Source organism: Oncorhynchus nerka, linkage group LG4 (genome assembly GCF_034236695.1).
Source record: "Oncorhynchus nerka isolate Pitt River linkage group LG4, Oner_Uvic_2.0, whole genome shotgun sequence".
Lineage (NCBI taxonomy): Eukaryota > Metazoa > Chordata > Actinopteri > Salmoniformes > Salmonidae > Oncorhynchus > Oncorhynchus nerka.
The window spans coordinates 91,368,543-91,387,724 of NC_088399.1; the positions used below are offsets into that span (position 1 = coordinate 91,368,543).

General features: G+C 42.8%; 1 protein-coding gene across 1 annotated transcript in view; it reads left to right on the top strand.

Annotated features, from left to right (window-relative positions):
- The first annotated feature begins 292 nt into the window (after positions 1-292).
- Positions 293-19,182, top strand: part of LOC115125921 (zinc finger protein 40-like) — a 178,220-nt gene continuing 159,330 nt past the window's right edge. Inside the window, exons 1-2 of the mRNA XM_065018029.1 lie at positions 293-406; positions 5,478-5,640. Coding sequence (XP_064874101.1) covers positions 5,601-5,640 — 40 coding nt within the window. The 5' untranslated portion in view covers positions 293-406; positions 5,478-5,600. The remainder of the gene's footprint in view (positions 407-5,477; positions 5,641-19,182) is intronic.

Below are 19,182 nucleotides of genomic sequence, written 5' to 3' on the forward strand. Positions count from 1 at the left end.
CCTGAAAAAAAGGAACCTCCGGGAAAACCGTCAGTGCAAAGGGGAGATCTTTAGGGGGGTGGGCGACAAACGATACTTGAAATAAACACTATTTTTAAATTGTACATATGATCTACACATAGTTGATATACGTTTTAAATGAATGTGCATGTATAAAGTAGAACGTAAGGCCTTATTAATATTGTTTTCAGTAATTTATTCGTTCGTAGTTCGACCGTCTCACACCTCCCGGAGATGACATCCTGTGGTTGGGAGGCGGAGACGGGACCCCCGTTGACGTCAGTGGGCCTGTCTGTTTCCTGCAATAGAAAGTGAGAGAAGAGAGACAAAATAATCAATTTGTCCTTACAGTTAAGGTGTGTTACACCTGCAATCCCTGACAATTATTAATATTAAGACTGCACTTGTAAGTATATTTGAATGTAGTTTGTTTATATTTATTTATTTTTTCGTTAATTTGTTGGCCACTTCGGTCTGCATCGGGATGTGTTCTGGCAGTGTTTTCACGGGGCGCTCGTGTCCAGTGCTTGTCGGGGACGTTCTAGCTGGTTTGGCTAGTTAATTTCTCAAGGCCATCACTGTTTTGTTTCGTTTAGCTCACGCCTGTGCTTTTTTTTTTTTTGCCAAGAAGGAATGTCAAATTTTAGGACCAAACAAGTCAAACTTTCAGAGCCGTCGTTGCTTTAACATCGTTGTTTTGGTGTAGACGTCTGCAACATTCGAATGTGGTGTGTGTAATGTTACTATCTTGCTTGCTACGCAACGTGTACCGAATGTGCCTATTTTGCGCCCATAGGTAAGCCTTATCTATTGCAATTTATCTGATACACTAGCCAGTGTTTTATATGTTACGCAACACATGGCAAACAAAGTGTTGAAAATGTCGCATTTTGTTGAATTAGGGAAGTGCAGCCGTTGTACTGTTGCAGAGAGCGAGGGGGTTCCCCTGACTCCTCCCTCAGTTACAGCGCGTTCATGTGTTGCTACTGACATAAAAATACGATGTTCCCATATTGTTTTTTGATTTAGACTGCGTTCCCTGAAAATAAAATTGACACGTGATATAACATGGATTGTGAAAGCACGTTGATGAATGACTACAAGGAAACAGGGGTGTTTACCTGTTTAGATCACTTGAAGTCGCTGTCACTTGAAGCCACCGTTATTGGTTGGATAGAGTGATCTGATTATGACACAGACAGGGGTTTGGCTATTCAAAATTCATATTTCATAATGCAGGAAGGACATCGTGTCTATTGTTTTACATGCGGCTACAATGTTGCTGCAAGGTGACGGGAAGGAATCCTCCTAGGTGTGTGTTGAATGAGTCAGCCGTTAGTGACCAAGAGAGAGGATTTCATTCGGACAGTTTTTGGCCTACTGCAACATTTACTCAGCAGCTCATTGTGGCGTCCTTGTCAAGCTGTCAGTTTCGGGGTGTTTCCTCAAATATTTATCAGCTGACACGCGCGCCGCACACGCACGTCTCGGTCTCCTCCTGAACATGCAGCATCGTCTGAAGCGTCAAGCATTCGACCTGTCCTTCGTTCTGCGAGGCAGGTGGGTGCCTAGGGCTGCATGGGACTGCATGTTACATTGTGTGACTTTCAATTGTCGTTCTTTCGGTGACCTGGTTCAGACGCTATGTACCACACTGCCGATTTATTGCACTGACTTCAACAATGATGTCATTGCTGTGGCAGCGCACATGTAACAGTGTATGGTTAAACATCCTACACTTGTAGTAACTGACTGTTATGTAACATAGACGTGATGCTGAAAGATAATGTTCAGTGGAAGGGATTGGACGAGGTTGCTTGTTATGAATACTACAATAGGTTATTTTAGTAACGCCATGTAGGAAATTATCTAACAGCATGCAGATCATTATATTTCAAAGGTTTTGTCATTTTCAATAAAGTCATACAAAAAAAAGTCTAGATAATTCAGGGCAGTGTATTGGAGGGCTATTTGCAGCAGTGCTATGCTTTGCCGTGGTTATTTTGTTGTTGCAGAGCGCAGATTTGCATAAAGAAAAAAAGAGAACAGATCATCCTCTGTAAAAAAGAAAGAAAGGGCAGCAATACAATAAAACAACAACTACCACGAGATCACATTGCCCTTTCAGTGTTTGCAGAGGTCTGATTGTGACGCAATGATCTATGGAGTGTTAACTTTGACAAGATGATCAGTCTGATATTAGCCCTGCCCGCTAACCGCGGTAGCACCCTGGACCGCTTACTTCCCGCCAGACACAGGGCCTTATTGTTGGCACCTTTCATCATTCGGGAACGTGTTTCGTCAAAGCGAAGGACAGACATGCGTATCTGACATGGACTTGTCAATCAGGCGTTTACCAAAAACAATCTCCTCTTGGTTTAGATCAGACTAGAGATAGTTACTCCAGGGCGTATAGTTATATGGATATAGATGCCTTCACATCTCTTTTGTCTGTCCAGAATTCACCACATTTCATTCGCAGGAGTGTCATCCTGTCATACGGACATTATACCATCAAACCTAGCTGGAGCTTTTCTTTTACAGTAGGTTTGAACTGAAGTAAGAATTTAGCCTGTGTACATTTAGGAATGAAATAAGAATTTAGCCTGTGTACATTTGGCCAGAAATAAGAATTTAAAACATGTATGTTTGAATCAATTGTTTGTATATACACTAGATGACCGACAGGGGGTGCTGCATTGAAGCTACCGCACCTCCATCTTGGCACTCCCACACCATTGTAGAAAATATTTTTGGAAGCTATTAAAATGCATTCACTGATGTCTAGATTTGTTTTTGCCAGGTTTATTTTTATTACAGACACCCTAATGCAGGGATGGACCACTCCAGTCCTCGAGGGTCTGATTGGTGTCACTCTGTTTCTCCATCCCTAACAAACACAGCTGATTAATCACATTGCATTCTAAACTGAAGATCATGACTGGGTGATTATTGGAGTCAGGTTTGTTAGCTGGGGCTGGGACAAAACTGTGACACCAATCAGGACCTCGAGGACTGGAATCGCCCACCCCTGCCTTTTAATGCATACTATATAATTATATTATGTGAGCTAAACAAATTTGTAAAAATATATATAAAAAACAGTTTCCTTTAAAAAATTCATAATCATTCTTCACACAATATCCCACAATGACAAAGCGAAAACAGGTTTCTAGACATTTTTGCTAATTTATAAAAAAACACATATCTTATTTAAATAAGTATTCAGACCCTTTGCTATGAGACTCGAAATTGACATCATGTACATCCGGTTTCCATTGATCATTGTTGATGTTTCGAGGACTTGATTGGAGTCAACCTGTGGTAAATTCAATTGATTTGGCATAATTTGGAAAGGCACACACCTGTCTATATAAGATCCCACAGTTGACAGTGCATATCAGAGCAAAAACCAAGTTGTGAGGTCGAAGGAATTGTCCGTAGAGCTCCGAGACAGGATTGTGTCGAGGCACAGATCTGGGGAAGGGTAACAAAAAATGTATGTAGCATTGAAGGTCCCCAAGAACACAGTGGCCTCAATCATTCTTAAATTTAAGAAGTTCGGAACCGCCAAGACTCTTCCTAAAGCTGGTTGCCCGGCAAAACTGAGCAATTGGGGAAGAAGAGCCTTGGAAGGTGACCAATAACCCGATGGTCACTCTAACAGAGCTCCAGAGTTCCTCTGTGGAGATGGAAGAACCTTCCAGAAGGACAACCCTCTCTGCTGCATTCCAGCAAATCAGGCCTTTATGGTAGAGTGACCAGACGGAAGCCACTCCTCAATAAAAGGCACATGACAGCCCACTTGGCGTTTGCCAAAAGGCACCGAAAGGAGTCTGACCATGAGAAACAAGATTCTCTGGTCTGATGAAACCCAAGATTGAAATAAGAATTTAGACCGTGTACTTTTAGACTGGAATAAGAATTTACACTGTGTATGTTTGGACTGAAATAAGAATTTAGAAAGTGACACCGGTTAGAGTGACAGACGTAACAACAGCAGTGTTCTCTCTTCCAAGTGAGAGGACGGGAGACTACACACCCCCACCCAAGGGTTTCTGTTGACAGGTAAATGCCAGCTTTTGGCCATAAAAAAAAAAAAAAAGCAGCTAAATCAAATTGTCCGGGAGAAAGAAAATCCATTGGAAAATAATGCTTTTTATTCATTGATGGAAATAGCAGTCGATGTGCCACAACGTCAAATGCAAATATACTTCATAGGCTAATAAATCCTCAAGCTGCTTGGAAATGTATATCTGCTGTGTTTCTATTTTTACTTACGTTAAAGATGCAAGGTCCTCTTTAAACAATGCTACTTAATATAATGTTTAAATACCCTACATTACTCATCTCATATGTATATACTGTACTCGATACCATCTACTGCATCTTGCCTATGCCGTTCTGTACCATCACTCATTCATATATCTTTATGTACATATTCTTTATCCCTTTTTTTTAAATGAATGAATTTGATTTACTTATTCGAATTTGATTGTCCGACATCAGTTTTATAATTTCTTCATTTTGTTGCCACCTTGAGTGGCCTCTTTCCACTGCTGTGGTGCTGAATCGCAGCTGGGATGGGGTGTGGGGCAGGCCGGCTGAATCGCAGCTGGGATGGGGTGTGGGGCAGGCCGGCTGAATCGCAGCTGGGATGGGGTGTGGGGCAGGCCGGCTGAATCGCAGCTGGGATGGGGTGTGGGGCAGGCCGGCTGAATCGCAGCTGGGATGGGGTGTGGGGCAGGCCGGCTGAATCGCAGCTGGAATGGGGTGTGGGGCAGGCCGGCTGAATCGCAGCTGGGATGGGGTGTGGGGCAGGCCGGCTGAATCGCAGCTGGGATGGGGGCAGGGGGCAGGCCGGCTGAATCGCAGCTGGGATGGGGTGTGGGGCAGGCCGGCTGAATCGCAGCTGGAATGGGGTGTGCAGGGCAGGCTGGGATGGGGTGTGGGGCAGGCTGAATCGCAGCTGGGATGGGGTGTGGGGCAGGCCGGCTGAATCGCAGCTGGGATGGGGTGTGGGGCAGGCCGGCTGAATCGCAGCTGGGATGGGGTGTGGGGCAGGCCGGTTCTGGTGTTCGTAGACAGCCATGTTTTGTTATTTTAATTGGCTTAATTGAAATATTACTGTCTAGGCTAAATACAATTAGAGAGGTCTAGATTGTATTTGTATTTAAAAAAAAAAAAAACAGCTGTGATTTTGATATTTATTAATTCAAGTGTTCTTACATATAGCCTGTAAGACAGGTCGTTCGCACATTTTATTATACAAATGTAATATTTTGAATATGTTTTACTGTGTAGGCAGTCACGCTGTCCCGTGCAAAATTTTCCTAACGGAAACCCACACACACACACACACACACACACACACACACACACACACACACACGGAAGACTGCATGGAATGTTTAGTGTTTATTGATCTTCGCTGAATGTTGAGCTAACGCTGACCACTCTGTTGTTTGTGAACCCAGAGGGTGTCCCTGACTGTGTGTATGTGGAGTCAGCCGTCGCCCAGCTGGTCTACCTGCATTAGAGAATCTACCACCTTTCAGAAGATGTGTCAGTGAGTGAACCAACCAACCGGGGAAAAGAAAATGCCGCGCACAAAGCAGAACAACCCCAAGAACCTAAAAGGTGAGTCCCCAAACTGAAATGGAGTGTTATTAATGGGACTTGTATTCTAACCTATTCTAATATATCCTATTCTAATATATCCTATTCTAATATCTATTCCTATTCTAACCTATTTTAACTTAACCTATTATTTTCTATTATATTCTAACCTATTCTAATTTAACCTATTCTAATCTATTATATTCTAGAATAGGTTAAATTATAATAGGTTAGAATAGGATAGATTAGAATAGGTTAAATTAGAATAGGTTAATCTATCCTATTCTAATTTAACCTATTCTAATCTATTCTAACCTATTCTAACTTAACCTATTCTAACCTATTCTAACTTAACCTATTCTAATCTATTCTATTCTTTTATCCTATTCTAACCTATTCTATTCTAACCTAGTCTTATCCTAGTCTATTCTAACCTATTCTATCCTATTCTATTATCCGATTCTAACCTATTCTATTTTATTCTATCCTATTCTATTCAAGTCTATTCTATAACCTGTTCTATACTATTATTTTCTAACCTATTCTATACTATTATTTTCTAACCTAGTCTATTATCCTAGTCTATTCTATCCTGTTCTATTTTATTATGTTCTATTCTATCCTATTACATTCTACTCTCTGACAGGTCATCTTTAGTTTAGACTTCAATATTCAGAAGCAAGTGAGCAATAGACAGAAACAGGAAGGGATCACTGAGTCCCCTGTCCTAACCCCAGTCCCCTAGCCCCCAACACACTCCTGTCCACACAGACCAAATGTCTTTCGGATCTGCTGACGCATGGTCGACCACTTCCCTTCCGTGTCATTTTGCTGGTTAGTCTTTTGTCATACAATTTATATTAGTGCTTCCTATTGCCTTCAGTGTGAGCTGTGGGAAGCACAGAAGTAGAATACATTGTGTAATTCTATGGAGGATCCTCCCTTTAGGCCGATATCATTGGATTCTGTATGTAGGTGATGGTTGGAGTCTGCATGTAGGTGATGGTTGGAGTCTGCATGTAGGTGATGGTTGGAGTCTGTATGTAGGTGATGGTTGGAGTCTGCATGTAGGTGATGGTTGGAGTCTGTATGTAGGTGATGGTTGGATTCTGTATGTAGGTGATGGTTGGAGTCTGTATGTAGGTGATGGTTGGAGTCTGTATGTAGGTGATGGTTGGAGTCTGCATGTAGGTGATGGTTGGAGTCTGTATGTAGGTGATGGTTGGATTCTGCATGTAGGTGATGGTTGGAGTCTGCATGTAGGTGATGGTTGGAGTCTGCATGTAGGTGATGGTTGGAGTCTGTATGTAGGTGATGGTTGGAGTCTGCATGTAGGTGATGGTTGGAGTCTGCATGTAGGTGATGGTTGGAGTCTGCATGTAGGTGATGGTTGGAGTCTGCATGTAGGTGATGGTTGGAGTCTGCATGTAGGTATGGTTGGAGTCTGCATGTAGGTGATGGTTGGAGTCTGCATGTAGGTTATGGTTGGAGTCTGCATAGGTTATGGTTGGAGTCTGCATGTAGGTGATGGTTGGAGTCTGCATGTAGGTGATGGTTGGAGTCTGCATGTAGGTGATGGTTGGAGTCTGCATGTAGGTGATGGTTGGAGTCTGCATGTAGGTGATGGTTGGAGTCTGCATGTAGGTTATGGTTGGAGTCTGTATGTAGGTGATGGTTGGAGTCTGCATGTAGGTGATGGTTGGAGTCTGCATGTAGGTGATGGTTGGAGTCTGCATGTAGGTGATGGTTGGAGTCTGCATGTAGGTGATGGTTGGAGTCTGTATGTAGGTGATGGTTGGAGTTTACTGTGTAAGCACTTATATTCATCAAATCAAATGTGATTTGTCACATACGCATGGTTAGCAGATGTTAATGCGAGTGTAGCAAATGCTTGTGCTTTTAGTTCCGACAATGCAGTAATAACCAACGAGTAATCTAAACTAACAATTCCAAAACTACTACCTTATACACACAAGTGTAAAGGGATAAAGAATATGTACATAAAGATATATGAATGAGTGATTGTACAGAACGGCATAGGCAAGATGCAGTAGATGGTATCGAGTACAGTATATACATATGAGATGAGTAATGTAGGGTATGTAAACATTATATTAAGTAGCATTGTTTAAAGTGGCTAGTGATATATTTTTACATCAATTTCCATCCATTTCCATTATTAAAGTGGCTGGAGTTGAGTCAGTGTGTTGGCAGCAGCCACTCAATGTTAGTGGTGGCTGTTTAACAGTCTGATGGCCTTGAAATAGAAGCTGTTTTTCAGTCTCTCGGTCCCTGCTTTGATGCACCTGTACTGACCTCACCTTCTGGATGATAGCGGGGTGAACAGGCAGTGGCTCAGGTGGTTGTTGTCCTTGATGATCTTTATGGCCTTCCTGTGACATCGGGTGGTGTAGGTGTCCTGGAGGGCAGGTAGTTTGCCCCCGGTGATGCGTTGTGCAGACCTCACTACCCTCTGGAGAGCCTTACGGTTGTGGGCGGAGCAGTTGCCGTACCAGGCGGTGATACAGCCCGACAGGATGCTCTCGATTGTGCATGTAGAAGTTTGTGAGTGCTTTTGGTGACAAGCCGAACTTCTTCAGCCTCCTGAGGTTGAAGAGGTGCTGCTGCGCCTTCTTCACGACGCTGTCTGTGTGGGTGGACCAATTCAGTTTGTCCGTGATGTGTACGCCGAGGAACTTAAAACTTACTACCCTCTCCATTACTGTTCCATCGATGTGGATAGGGGGGTGCTCCCTCTGCTGTTTCCTGAAGTCCACAATCATCTCCTTTGTTTTGTTGACGTTGAGTATGAGGTTATTTTCCTGACACCACACTCCGAGGGCCCTCACTTCCTCCCTGTAGGCCGTCTCGTCGTTGTTTGTAATCAAGCCTACCACTGTTGTGTCATCCGCAAACTTGATGATTGAGTTGGAGGCGTGCATGGCCACGCAGTCGTGGGTGAACAGGGAGTACAGGAGAGGCCTCAGAACGCACCCTTGTGGGGCCCCAGTGTTGAGGATCAGCGGGTGGAGATGTTGTTACCTACCCTCACCACCTGGGGGCGGCCCGTCAGGAAGCCCAGTACCCAGTTGCACAGGGCGGGGTCGTCTCGAGCTTGATGACGAGTTTGAGGGTACTATGGTGTTAAATGCTGAGCTGTAGTCGATGAACAGCATTCTCACATAGGTATTCCTCTTGTCCAGATGGGTTAGGGCAGTGTGGTTGAGATTGCGTCGTCTGTGGACCTATTTGGGCGGTAAAGCAAATTGGAGTGGGTCTAGGGTGTCAGGTAGGGTGGAGGTGATATGGTCCTTGACTAGTCTCTCAAAGCACTTGATGATGACGGAAGTGAGTGCTACGGGGCGGTAGTCAGAAGCATGCCTGTTAATCAAGAGCAGAGCTGTTCTTCGGCTGCATTAATGGCTTTTGATTTCTACTAGGGTTGCAAAGCTACCAGTAATTCACCAAAGTTACCAGAACAATCAGTAATTTTGGTAATTAACATATAATCTATGACAATCTATTTTAACCCTGGCAATTTATACTTTAATAACTTAATTAAAAAAAAATGTGTATACAGTATACTTAAATAATAAATCATCGGTGTCCATATTGTCCATGAGCTTCTAGTAGATAGACAATATGGTTCAAGAGAAATTAATGAAAAAAGCATCTAAGACAATGTCATTATTTTGCAACTCTTCCAAACATAGACTTTTTGCACAAATGCCACCATTTTGACGCTAAAACATTGACAACAAATAGATATTGACATAAATAAAATGTAAAAGAAATATATATATATATATGTATATATGTGTGTGAAGAATAGTTCATGCTCAAACCCTTGAATTTATATGCTGGTATTCAGTAAGTGTATGGTTTATTTAGGATAATGTTTCACAGCTTCGTCAATCTATTATTCTTTTCATTTAAATCATCTTATTTAATTATTTTATACATGTTACACGTGATACGGCCACAGAGGGACAGAGGTGATAACATACACCTGTGACAATCTGAAGAACCCAAAAGGGCCACTCGATGTCTTGTGATAAATTCAGAAACATTTCTTGAAAGTTAGCACAATTCTGGTTGTTCACTGGCAAATTTAGAAAGTTAACGAATAATATACCTTCCCTTTGCAACTCTAATCTCTGCCAATGGCTTTCCTATGCTAATTATTGGATGATTATGCGTTAGATCTGCGTACGTGTGTTTGTGTGTGCGTGATGCATGCAAAGTCCACATGAGTAAAACGAAAAAAGGTTTCCAATCTCTGTTTACTCATTCATATAACACCCCCCCCCCCCCTGCGTTCTTATTGCTTTGAGCTTACTTGGCCAAACAACATGAATAATTTAGATTTATAACAGCATATTACCTAATGGAGGACTGTAAAAGTGTACATTTCCCCAGTCACATTCGACCAGTTACTATTTTAGAGCGAGTCTGAACCACGTAGTAGCAGCAGTGGTGGTGGTCGTAGTGGTGGTGGTGGTGGTGGTAGTAGTGGTGGTGCTAGTGGTGGTAGTAGTGGTGGTAGTAGTAGTAGTGGTGGTAGTAGTAGTGGTGGTGCTAGTGGTGGTAGTAGTGGTGGTAGTAGTAGTGGTGGTGTAGTGGTGGTAGTGGTGGTAGTAGTAGTAGTGGTGGTAGTAGTGGTGGTGCTAGTGGTGGTAGTAGTAGTAGTGGTGGTAGTAGTAGTAGTGGTAGTGGTGGTGGTGGTGGTGGTGGTGTAGTAGTAGTGGTAGTGGTGGTAGTGGTAGTGGTAGTAGTGGTGGTGGTGGCTGTAGTAGTGGTGGTAGTAGTAGTGGTGTGGTGGTAGTAGTAGTGGTGGTGGTGGTGGTTGTAGTAGTAGTAGTGGTGGTGGTGGTGGTGGTGGTGGTGGTGGTAGTAGTGGTGGTAGTAGTGGTGGTTGGAGTAGTAGTGGTAGTGGTGGTGGTTGGAGTAGTGGTGGTGGTGGTGGTAGTAGTGGTGGTGGTGGCTGTAGTAGTAGTGTGGTGGTAGTAGTGGTGGTAGTAGTGGTAGTAGTAGTAGTGGTGGTGGTGGTGGTTGTAGTAGTAGTAGTGGTGGTGGTGGTGGTGGTGGTGGTGGTGTGTTGTGACTTCTATGGTTTCAGAAGGAACTCAAGGAAATTGGAGTATTAGATATATTAAAAATAAATCCCGGTAGCTTGCTTTGTAGCTTTTGTATTGTGACGTATGACCTTTGACCTGTTTCATCACTTCTCTCTGTGCTCTGGAGGCTTGATTTAGTGAGACAGGAAATGCTGCTGCTCAGTGTTATCACATGTTCAGTCACATTCTACTGCAGTGACTGTCATACCCCTCAGATCCTCCTCATGCTCTTATTGGGAACTGCACACACCCTCCTCTCCAAACTGCCCCTGGCAATCACATGTTGATGCTCAGTCAGACCTCAAGACAACATTCCTGTATGTATCCTGTCACAATCTACAACAGCCTCTTTTTCTTCTTGGTCTAATGGAAAAGGATGACCACACAGACCCCCATTAACATCGACGGGGCTCTAGTGGAGCGGGTCGAGAGTTTCAAGTTCCTTGGTGTCCACATCACCAACAGACTATCATGGTCCAAACACACCAAGACAGTCGTGAAGAGGACACAACAACACCTTTTCCTCCTATGGAGACGGAAAGATTTGGCATGGGTCCCCAGATTCTCAAAGATTTTCTACAGCTGCACCATCGAGAGTATCCTGACCAGTTGCATCACCGCCTGGTATGGCAACTGTTCAGCCTCCGACCTTTAAGGTGCTGGGGACAGCTTACTGCCACCCTGGACCTTTTATATTAGGTGTGTCAGAGGAAGGCCCAAAACATTGTCAGACTCCAGTCACCCAAATCATAGACTGCTCTCTCTGCTACCGCACGGAAAGCGGTACCGGGGCACCAAGTCTACGTCCAAGAGGCTCATTAACAGCTTCTACCCCTGAGCCATAAGACTGCTGAACAATTAATCAAATTGCCACCCGGACTATTTGCATTGACCCCCCCCGCTTTGTTTTTACACTGCTGCTACTCTGTTTATCTATGTATAGTCACTTTATTGACGCTTTTGTCACTTTTTTTACACTGCTGCTACTCTGTTTATCTATGTATAGTCACTTTACCCCTACCTACATGTACACTGCTGCTACATACTGTTTGTTATCTATGTATAGTCACTTTACCCCTACCTACATGTACACTGCTGCTACATGCTGTTTGTCTATGTATAGACACTTTACCCCTACCTACATGTACACTGCTGCTACATGCTGTTTATCTATGTATAGTCACTTTACCCCTACCTACATGTACACTGCTGCTACATGCTGTTTATCTATGTATAGACACTTTACCCCTACCTACATGTACACTGCTGCTACATGCTGTTTGTTATCTATGTATAGTCACTTTACCCCTACCTACATGTACACTGCTGCTACATACTGTTTTTATCTATGTATAGACACTTTACCCCTACCTACATGTACACTGCTGCTACATACTGTTTATCTATGTATAGTGACTTTACTCCTACCTTATTGTTATTTTAATTTAGTTTATTTAGTAAATATTTTATATTTCTTGAACTGCATTGTTGGTTAATGGCTTGTAAGTAAGCATTTCACTGTAAGGTCTACACTGTTGGTTGAGGGCCTGTAAGTAAAGCATTTCACTGTAAGGTCTACACTGTTGGTTAAGGGCTTGTAAGTAAGCATTTCACTGTAAGGTCTACACTGTTGGTTGAGGGCTTGTAAAGTAAGAATTTCACTGTAAGGTCTACACTGTTGGTTAAGGGCTTGTAAAGTAAGCATTTCACTGTAAGGTCTACACTGTTGGTTAAGGGCTTGTAAGTCAGCATTTCACTGTAAGGTCTACACTGTTGGTTAAGGGTTTGAAAGTAAGAATTTCACTGTAAGGTCTACACTGTTGGTTTAGGGCTTGTAAGTCAGCATTTCACTGTAAGGTCTACACTGTTGGTTAAGGGCTTGTAAGTCAGCATTTCACTGTAAGGTTGTATTTCACCTGTTGTATTTGGTGCAAATGAATTTGATTTGATTTAATGCAGTGTGTTAAATAAATATATGAAAAATAACAAATTCCAGGAATAAACTGTGGCTTTGGCAAAAATAATTACATTTTGAAAATAGCCCCCCAAAAATTGAGCCGGGGCCTTCGAAGGCCAAAGTTCCTTCCTTATTCTTTTTGGCTTGAAGCTCTGTAATGAATACTCGCACCATGGTTACGGACAATCATGTCAATAAGGGAACCACCCTAGTGTGTGTGTGTGTGTGTGTGTGTGTGTTCATGTCTTCGAATAAGGTTGTCACATTAAGTCCTGTCAAGAGATACAAAAGATGAATTGTTATATTGACTCAAACCCATCTGGATTGGCACTGGCAGGTGAAGTTAAAACAGGGTGACACTCTGGTGTTTGTCTTTTCTCTCTCGCTCTCTCGCTCTCTCTCTCTCTCGCTCTCTCGCTCTCTCTCTCTCTTTCTCTCGCTCTCTCTCTCTCTCTCTCTCTCTCTCTCTCGCTCTCTCTCTCTCTCTCTCTCTCTCTCTCTCTCTCTCGCTCTCTCGCTCTCTCTCTCTCTCTCGCTCTCTCTCTGTTTGTGTCTGTCAACATGACAGGAATGCCGTGACGCAGTTTGCGGGTTTTAAGTCTGGAACTCCAACAGTTGGTTTCCAAGCAGCTCTGGTTGGGCGGGAGCCCGTGTCATAACAGTAGTTTTCCCTGGCCCGACACTCATTCTTCCATCACTGACTGACAGTCACATTTAATGGCCATCACACATTCAGTCACCATTGAGGACCTTAAAGGTGCAATATGCAGAAATCGTTCCGCCATTTCCTGTTTGCAAATTTAAACAAATTGTTTGCCTAATTTCAGTTTGTGTCAAAGTAAGCAGTCATTGTGTAGAGAATCATTGTACCATCTAAACTGCTGTGAAATATATTTTCCATTACCAAAAATATTGTTATTTATAAACATTTATTGTGGAACTGGAACTATATTGCTGTTTGAATCTGGTGTACAAAACCCAATGTAAAAGACACAATAACAATTCTTTAGAGCGGGAAGCATAGAAATAGAGCACATAGAATAGCTCTTCCGCTTCTTAGACTTTCGTTCAATGAGAAGGACAGATCTCTAAGTCGCATATCTGTGACTTTGTTTGGGTCCCCCCAAAAATGACATATTGCAGCTTTAACAGCCTAAAAGGGATGGCTTATTTTTAGCTATTTAATGAAAAACTATTTGCTGAAAATGTAATTATGCTCAATAACAAGTGTCTAAGACCTTGAATTATTTATTCTCTCGTATGATTTATTTCAGTGTTTTTGCGAACTTTATGATATTTAGATTCTGTACTGTTCATATATATGCTGTTATGCTGTTTGGTCTGTATCGGGTGAATAACTTGCGGAAGCACCATAGCTCACCCCTAGCTACCCCAGATCCCTCTTTATTGTGCCCCTAACTTGTTGGCCGCTGAAATTTTTATTATAGCACCAAGGGTGCCTGTCTTTTTATAAAAGGTGTCTTCTCACGAAGGCTCAGGATGTCTGCTCCCCTGCTTTAGCTAGGAAAACCCTGTTCATATGTAGCGGCCAACACATTTAAACAAGGCGGGGAAAATGTTTAGGCTACCCTTTTAAAGGAACAATGCATTGAATCTCCCTCACTATGCCAATTCCCAAACTGATCTGCCTTGTCTATATGCCGCTGTATGTTGCATTAACTGGATGTGAATGCATTCTGATAAGGTCAATATAGTGCATAGCAGCTCTACTACCCAGTTGAATATTTCACCTATACGGTGGTTTCTGACAATACCAACATCACTCTACCTGTATCCCAAAAGCACTCTTTTTCCCTACAGAACCAGGCCCTGTTTTAATAATCAACCCATCCGATCTGCTATCACTGACTTCATTCACCGAGTGGTTACTGTTTAGGTGTTGTTGTGGGTCAGAGTAGGGCTGTGGCAGTCATAACATTTTGTCAGCCGGTGATTGTCAAGCAAATTACTGCCGGGCCCATGGTAATTGACTGTTTAATGAACATCAACTCATTTAGTATCTCCTGGCGTCCACACACAGCCTACAAGCCACTGATGCAGACCTGGAACATCTACAAGTGTAAAAAATCAATTTAATATAGTCTGCACCATCACAATAAAACCATTATTTATTTTAGACAGGTCTATAGAAATATGATATTAAGAAAATAGTGTATTTCAGAAGAACAGAATAGTTTACTCTGAGTTGTCGTTGTGTTAGGTCCTGATCTGGCTATGCCATATGGCTGTGGGCTACTCTAATTCATTTGGCAGACAAGATTTGTTTAGAATTCCATGGCATTATTTTATAGTATGAGGAATACTATTTGAACGTAGCTGAATAAAATAGAAAATATATTTTCTCCAAACAATTTGTGAAGGAGTGCGCACATCTGTGGTGAGCGTTTAAGAAAGGAACCGGTCCTCTTATATTCTGTGGTGAGCGTTTAAGAAAGGAACCGGTCCTCTTATATTCTGTGGTGAGCGTTTAAGAAAGGAACCGGTCCTCTTATATTCTGTGGTGAGCGTTTGTCCTCTTATAGCGTTTAAGAAAAAGGTCCTCTTATATTCCGTTTAAGAAAGGGTCCTCTTATATTCTGTGGTGAGCGTTTAAGAAAGGAACCGGTCCTCTTATATTCTGTGGTGAGCGTTTAAGAAAGGAACCGGTCCTCTTATATTCTGTGGTGAGCGTTTAAGAAAGGAACCGGTCCTCTTATATTCTGTGGTGAGCGTTTAAGAAAGGAACCGGTCCTCTTATATTCTGTGGTGAGCGTTTAAGAAAGGAACCGGTCCTCTTATATTCTGTGGTGAGCGTTTAAGAAAGGAACCGGTCCTCTTATATTCTGTGGTGAGCGTCCTCTTATATTCTGTGGTGAAAGGAACCGGTCCTCTTATATTCTGTGGTGAGCGTTTAAGAAAGGAACCGGTCCTCTTATATTCTGTGGTGAGCGTTTAAGAAAGGAACCGGTCCTCTTATATTCTGTGGTGAGCGTTTAAGAAAGGAACCGGTCCTCTTATATTCTGTGGTGAGCGTTTAAGAAAGGAACCGGTCCTCTTATATGCTTCATTTGGAGTTATTTGTGATACAAACGTTGGGCTATATGTTTTGATTTTAATACATTCTCTATGCATGATGTGATTCTAATGATGATGATTTCAAAAAGTTGCATGATCGGCATGAGGGCTTCTTTGTGTTTTTGCTCAGGCTGCACACACATCATCAGTCTCTCATTCACCATATGACAAGCACTTGATAATGCCTTGAATTTCCCCGTGACATCTCCCTTGTGTGGCGATAATGCGAAACATTTCCAAATTAGTACAACCACTCACATCAAAAAACCTTTTGGCTGAGGCTGATACAACAGATCAGAATGTTTAGCTTAAAATATCGATAGACTATTAGACTATTTTTTTCACATTATAATTGCAGCAATGCTCACACGGCAATATGCAATAAGCATGAATGTTCCAAAATGAAAACAATTAGTGGGACAACACAATTCTCAAAAGTGACAGCAAATGTGATTCTGCATGTAATGCTTTAATATAAAGGTCCATTTTTTATGGTAAAATGCTCTCACCAAAACTTGCCTGACTGCACACTAGCTGGACATCATTCACAAGTGATAATATATCGTTCTCAAGTGATCGGCTAATATTGTCACCCATCAGATTATTGTCGATTTAATCTTGTCTTTACATGCAGGGGGGTCGGAAAGTATTCAGACCCCTTGACTTTTTCCACATTATTCTAAAATGGATTACATTATTCCCCCCCCCTCATCAATCTACACACTATATACCACAATGACATAGCAAAAACATTTTTTTTTTTTTACATTTTAGCTAATTTAATCAAATTTAAAAAATCAGGAAAAGTCACATTTACATAAGTATTCATACCCTTTACTCGGTACTTAGTTGATGAATCTTTGGCAGCGATTACAGCCTTGGGTATGTTTTATTTTACCTTTATTTAACTATTTTATTTAACTGCAGATCCTCTGAAGCTCTGTCAGGTTGGATGGGGAGCGTTGATGCACAGCTATTTTCAGATCTCTCCAGAGATGTTCGATCGGGTTCAAGTCCGGGCTCTGGCTGGGCCACTCAAGGACATCCAGAGACTTGTCCCGAAGCCACTCCTGCGTTGCCTTGGCTGTGTGCTTTGGGTCATTGTCCTGTTGGAAGGTGAACCTTCGCCCTAGTCAGAGATCTTAACCTGCTCCAGAGCGCTCTTCATCAAGGATCTTGCTGTACTTTGCTCCGTTCATCTTTCCCTCCATCCTGACTATTCTCCCAGTCCGTGCTACTAAAAAATATCCCACAGCATGATGCTGACACCACCGTGCTTCACTGTAGGGATGGTGCCAGATTTCCTCCAGATGTGACGCTTGGCATTCAGGCCAAATAGTTCAATCTTGGTTTCACCAGACCAGAGTCTTTAGTTAACTTTTGGCAAACTTCAAGGAGGCTGTCATGTGCCTTTTACTGAGGAGTGGCTTCTGTCTGGCCACTCTACCATAAAGGTCTGATTGGTGGAGTGCTACAGAGATGGTTGTCCTTCTGGAAGGTTCTCCCATCTCCATAGAGGAACTCTAGAGCTCTGTCAGTTACCATTGTGTTCTTGGTCACCTCCCTGACCAAGGCCCTTCTCCCCCGATTGCTCAGTTTGTAGGGACGGCCATTTCTAGGAAGTGTGTTGGTGGTTCCAATCTTCTTCCAATTAAGAATGATGTGTTCTTGGGGACCTTCAAATCAAATTTTATTTGTCACATACACATGGTTAGCAGATGTTAATGCGAGTGTGGCGAAATGCTTGTGCTTCTAGTTCCGACAATGCAGTGATAACCAACAAGTAATCTAACTAACAATTCCAAAACTACTGTCTTATACACAGTGTAAGGGGATAAAGAATATGTACATAAGGATATATGAATGAGTGATGGTACAGAGCAGCATACAGTAGATGGTATCGAGTACAGTATATACATATGAGATGAGTATGTAGACAAAGTAAACAAAGTGGCATAGTTAAAGTGGCTAGTGATACATGTATTACATAAGGATGCAGTCGATGATGTAGAGTACAGGATATACGTATGCATATGAGATGAATAATGTAGGGTAAGTAACATTATATAAGGTAGCATTGTTTAAAGTGGCTAGTGATATATTTACATCATTTCCCATCAATTCCCATTATTAAAGTGGCTGGAGTTGGGTCAGTGTCAATGACAGTGTGTTGGCAACAGCCACTCAATGTTAGTGGTGGCTGTTTAACAGTCTGATGGCCTTGAGATAGAAGCTGTTTTTCAGTCTCTCGGTCCCAGCTTTGATGCACCTGTACTGACCTCGCCTTCTGGATGATAGCGGGGTGAACAGGCAGTGGTTCGGGTGGTTGATGTCCTTGATGATCTTTATGGCCTTCCTGTAACATCGGGTGGTGTAGGTGTCCTGGAGGGCAGGTAGTTTGCCTCCGGTGATGCGTTGTGCAGACCTCACTACCCTCTGGAGAGCCTTACGGTTGAGGGCGGAGCAGTTGCCGTACCAGGCGGTGATACAGCCCGCCAGGATGCTCTCGATTGTGCATCTGTAGAAGTTTGTGAGTGCTTTTGGTGACGAGCCGAATTTCTTCAGCCTCCTGCTGCGCCTTCTTCACGACGCTGTCAGTGTGAGTGGACCAATTCAGTTTGTCTGTGATGTGTATGCCGAGGAACTTAAAACTTGCTACCCTCTCCACTACTGTTCCATCGATGTGGATAGGGGGGTGTTCCCTCTGCTGTTTCCTGAAGTCCACAATCATCTCCTTAGTTTTGTTGACGTTGAGTGTGAGGTTATTTTCCTGACACCACACTCCGAGGGCCCTCACCTCCTCCCTGTAGGCCGTCTCGTCGTTGTTGGTAATCAAGCCTACCACTGTTGTGTCATCCGCAAACTTGATGATTGAGTTGGAGGCATGCGTGGCCACGCAGTCCACGTGATGGAAGCAGTCTTGGAGTGTGGAGTCAGCTTGGTCTGACCAGCGTTGGACAGACCTCAGCGTGGGAGCCTCTTGTTTCAGTTTCTGCCTGTAGGCAGGGATCAACAAAATGGAGTCGTGGTCAGCTTTTCCGAAAGGGGGGCGGGGCAGGGCCTTATATGCGTCGCGGAAGTTAGAGTAACAGTGATCCAGGGTTTTACCACCCCTGGTTGCGCAATCGATATGCTGATAAAATTTAGGGAGTCTTGTTTTCAGATTAGCTTTGTTAAAATCCCCAGCTACAATGAATGCAACCTCCGGATAAATGGTTTCCAGTTTGCAAAGAGTTAAATAAAGTTCGTTCAGAGCCATCGACGTGTCTGCTTGGGGGGGATATATACGGCTGTGATTATAATCGAAGAGAATTCTCTTGGAAGATAATGCGGTCTACATTTGATTGTGAGGAATTCTAAATCGAGTGAACAGAAGGATTTGAGTTCCTGTATGTTTCCTTCATCACACCATGT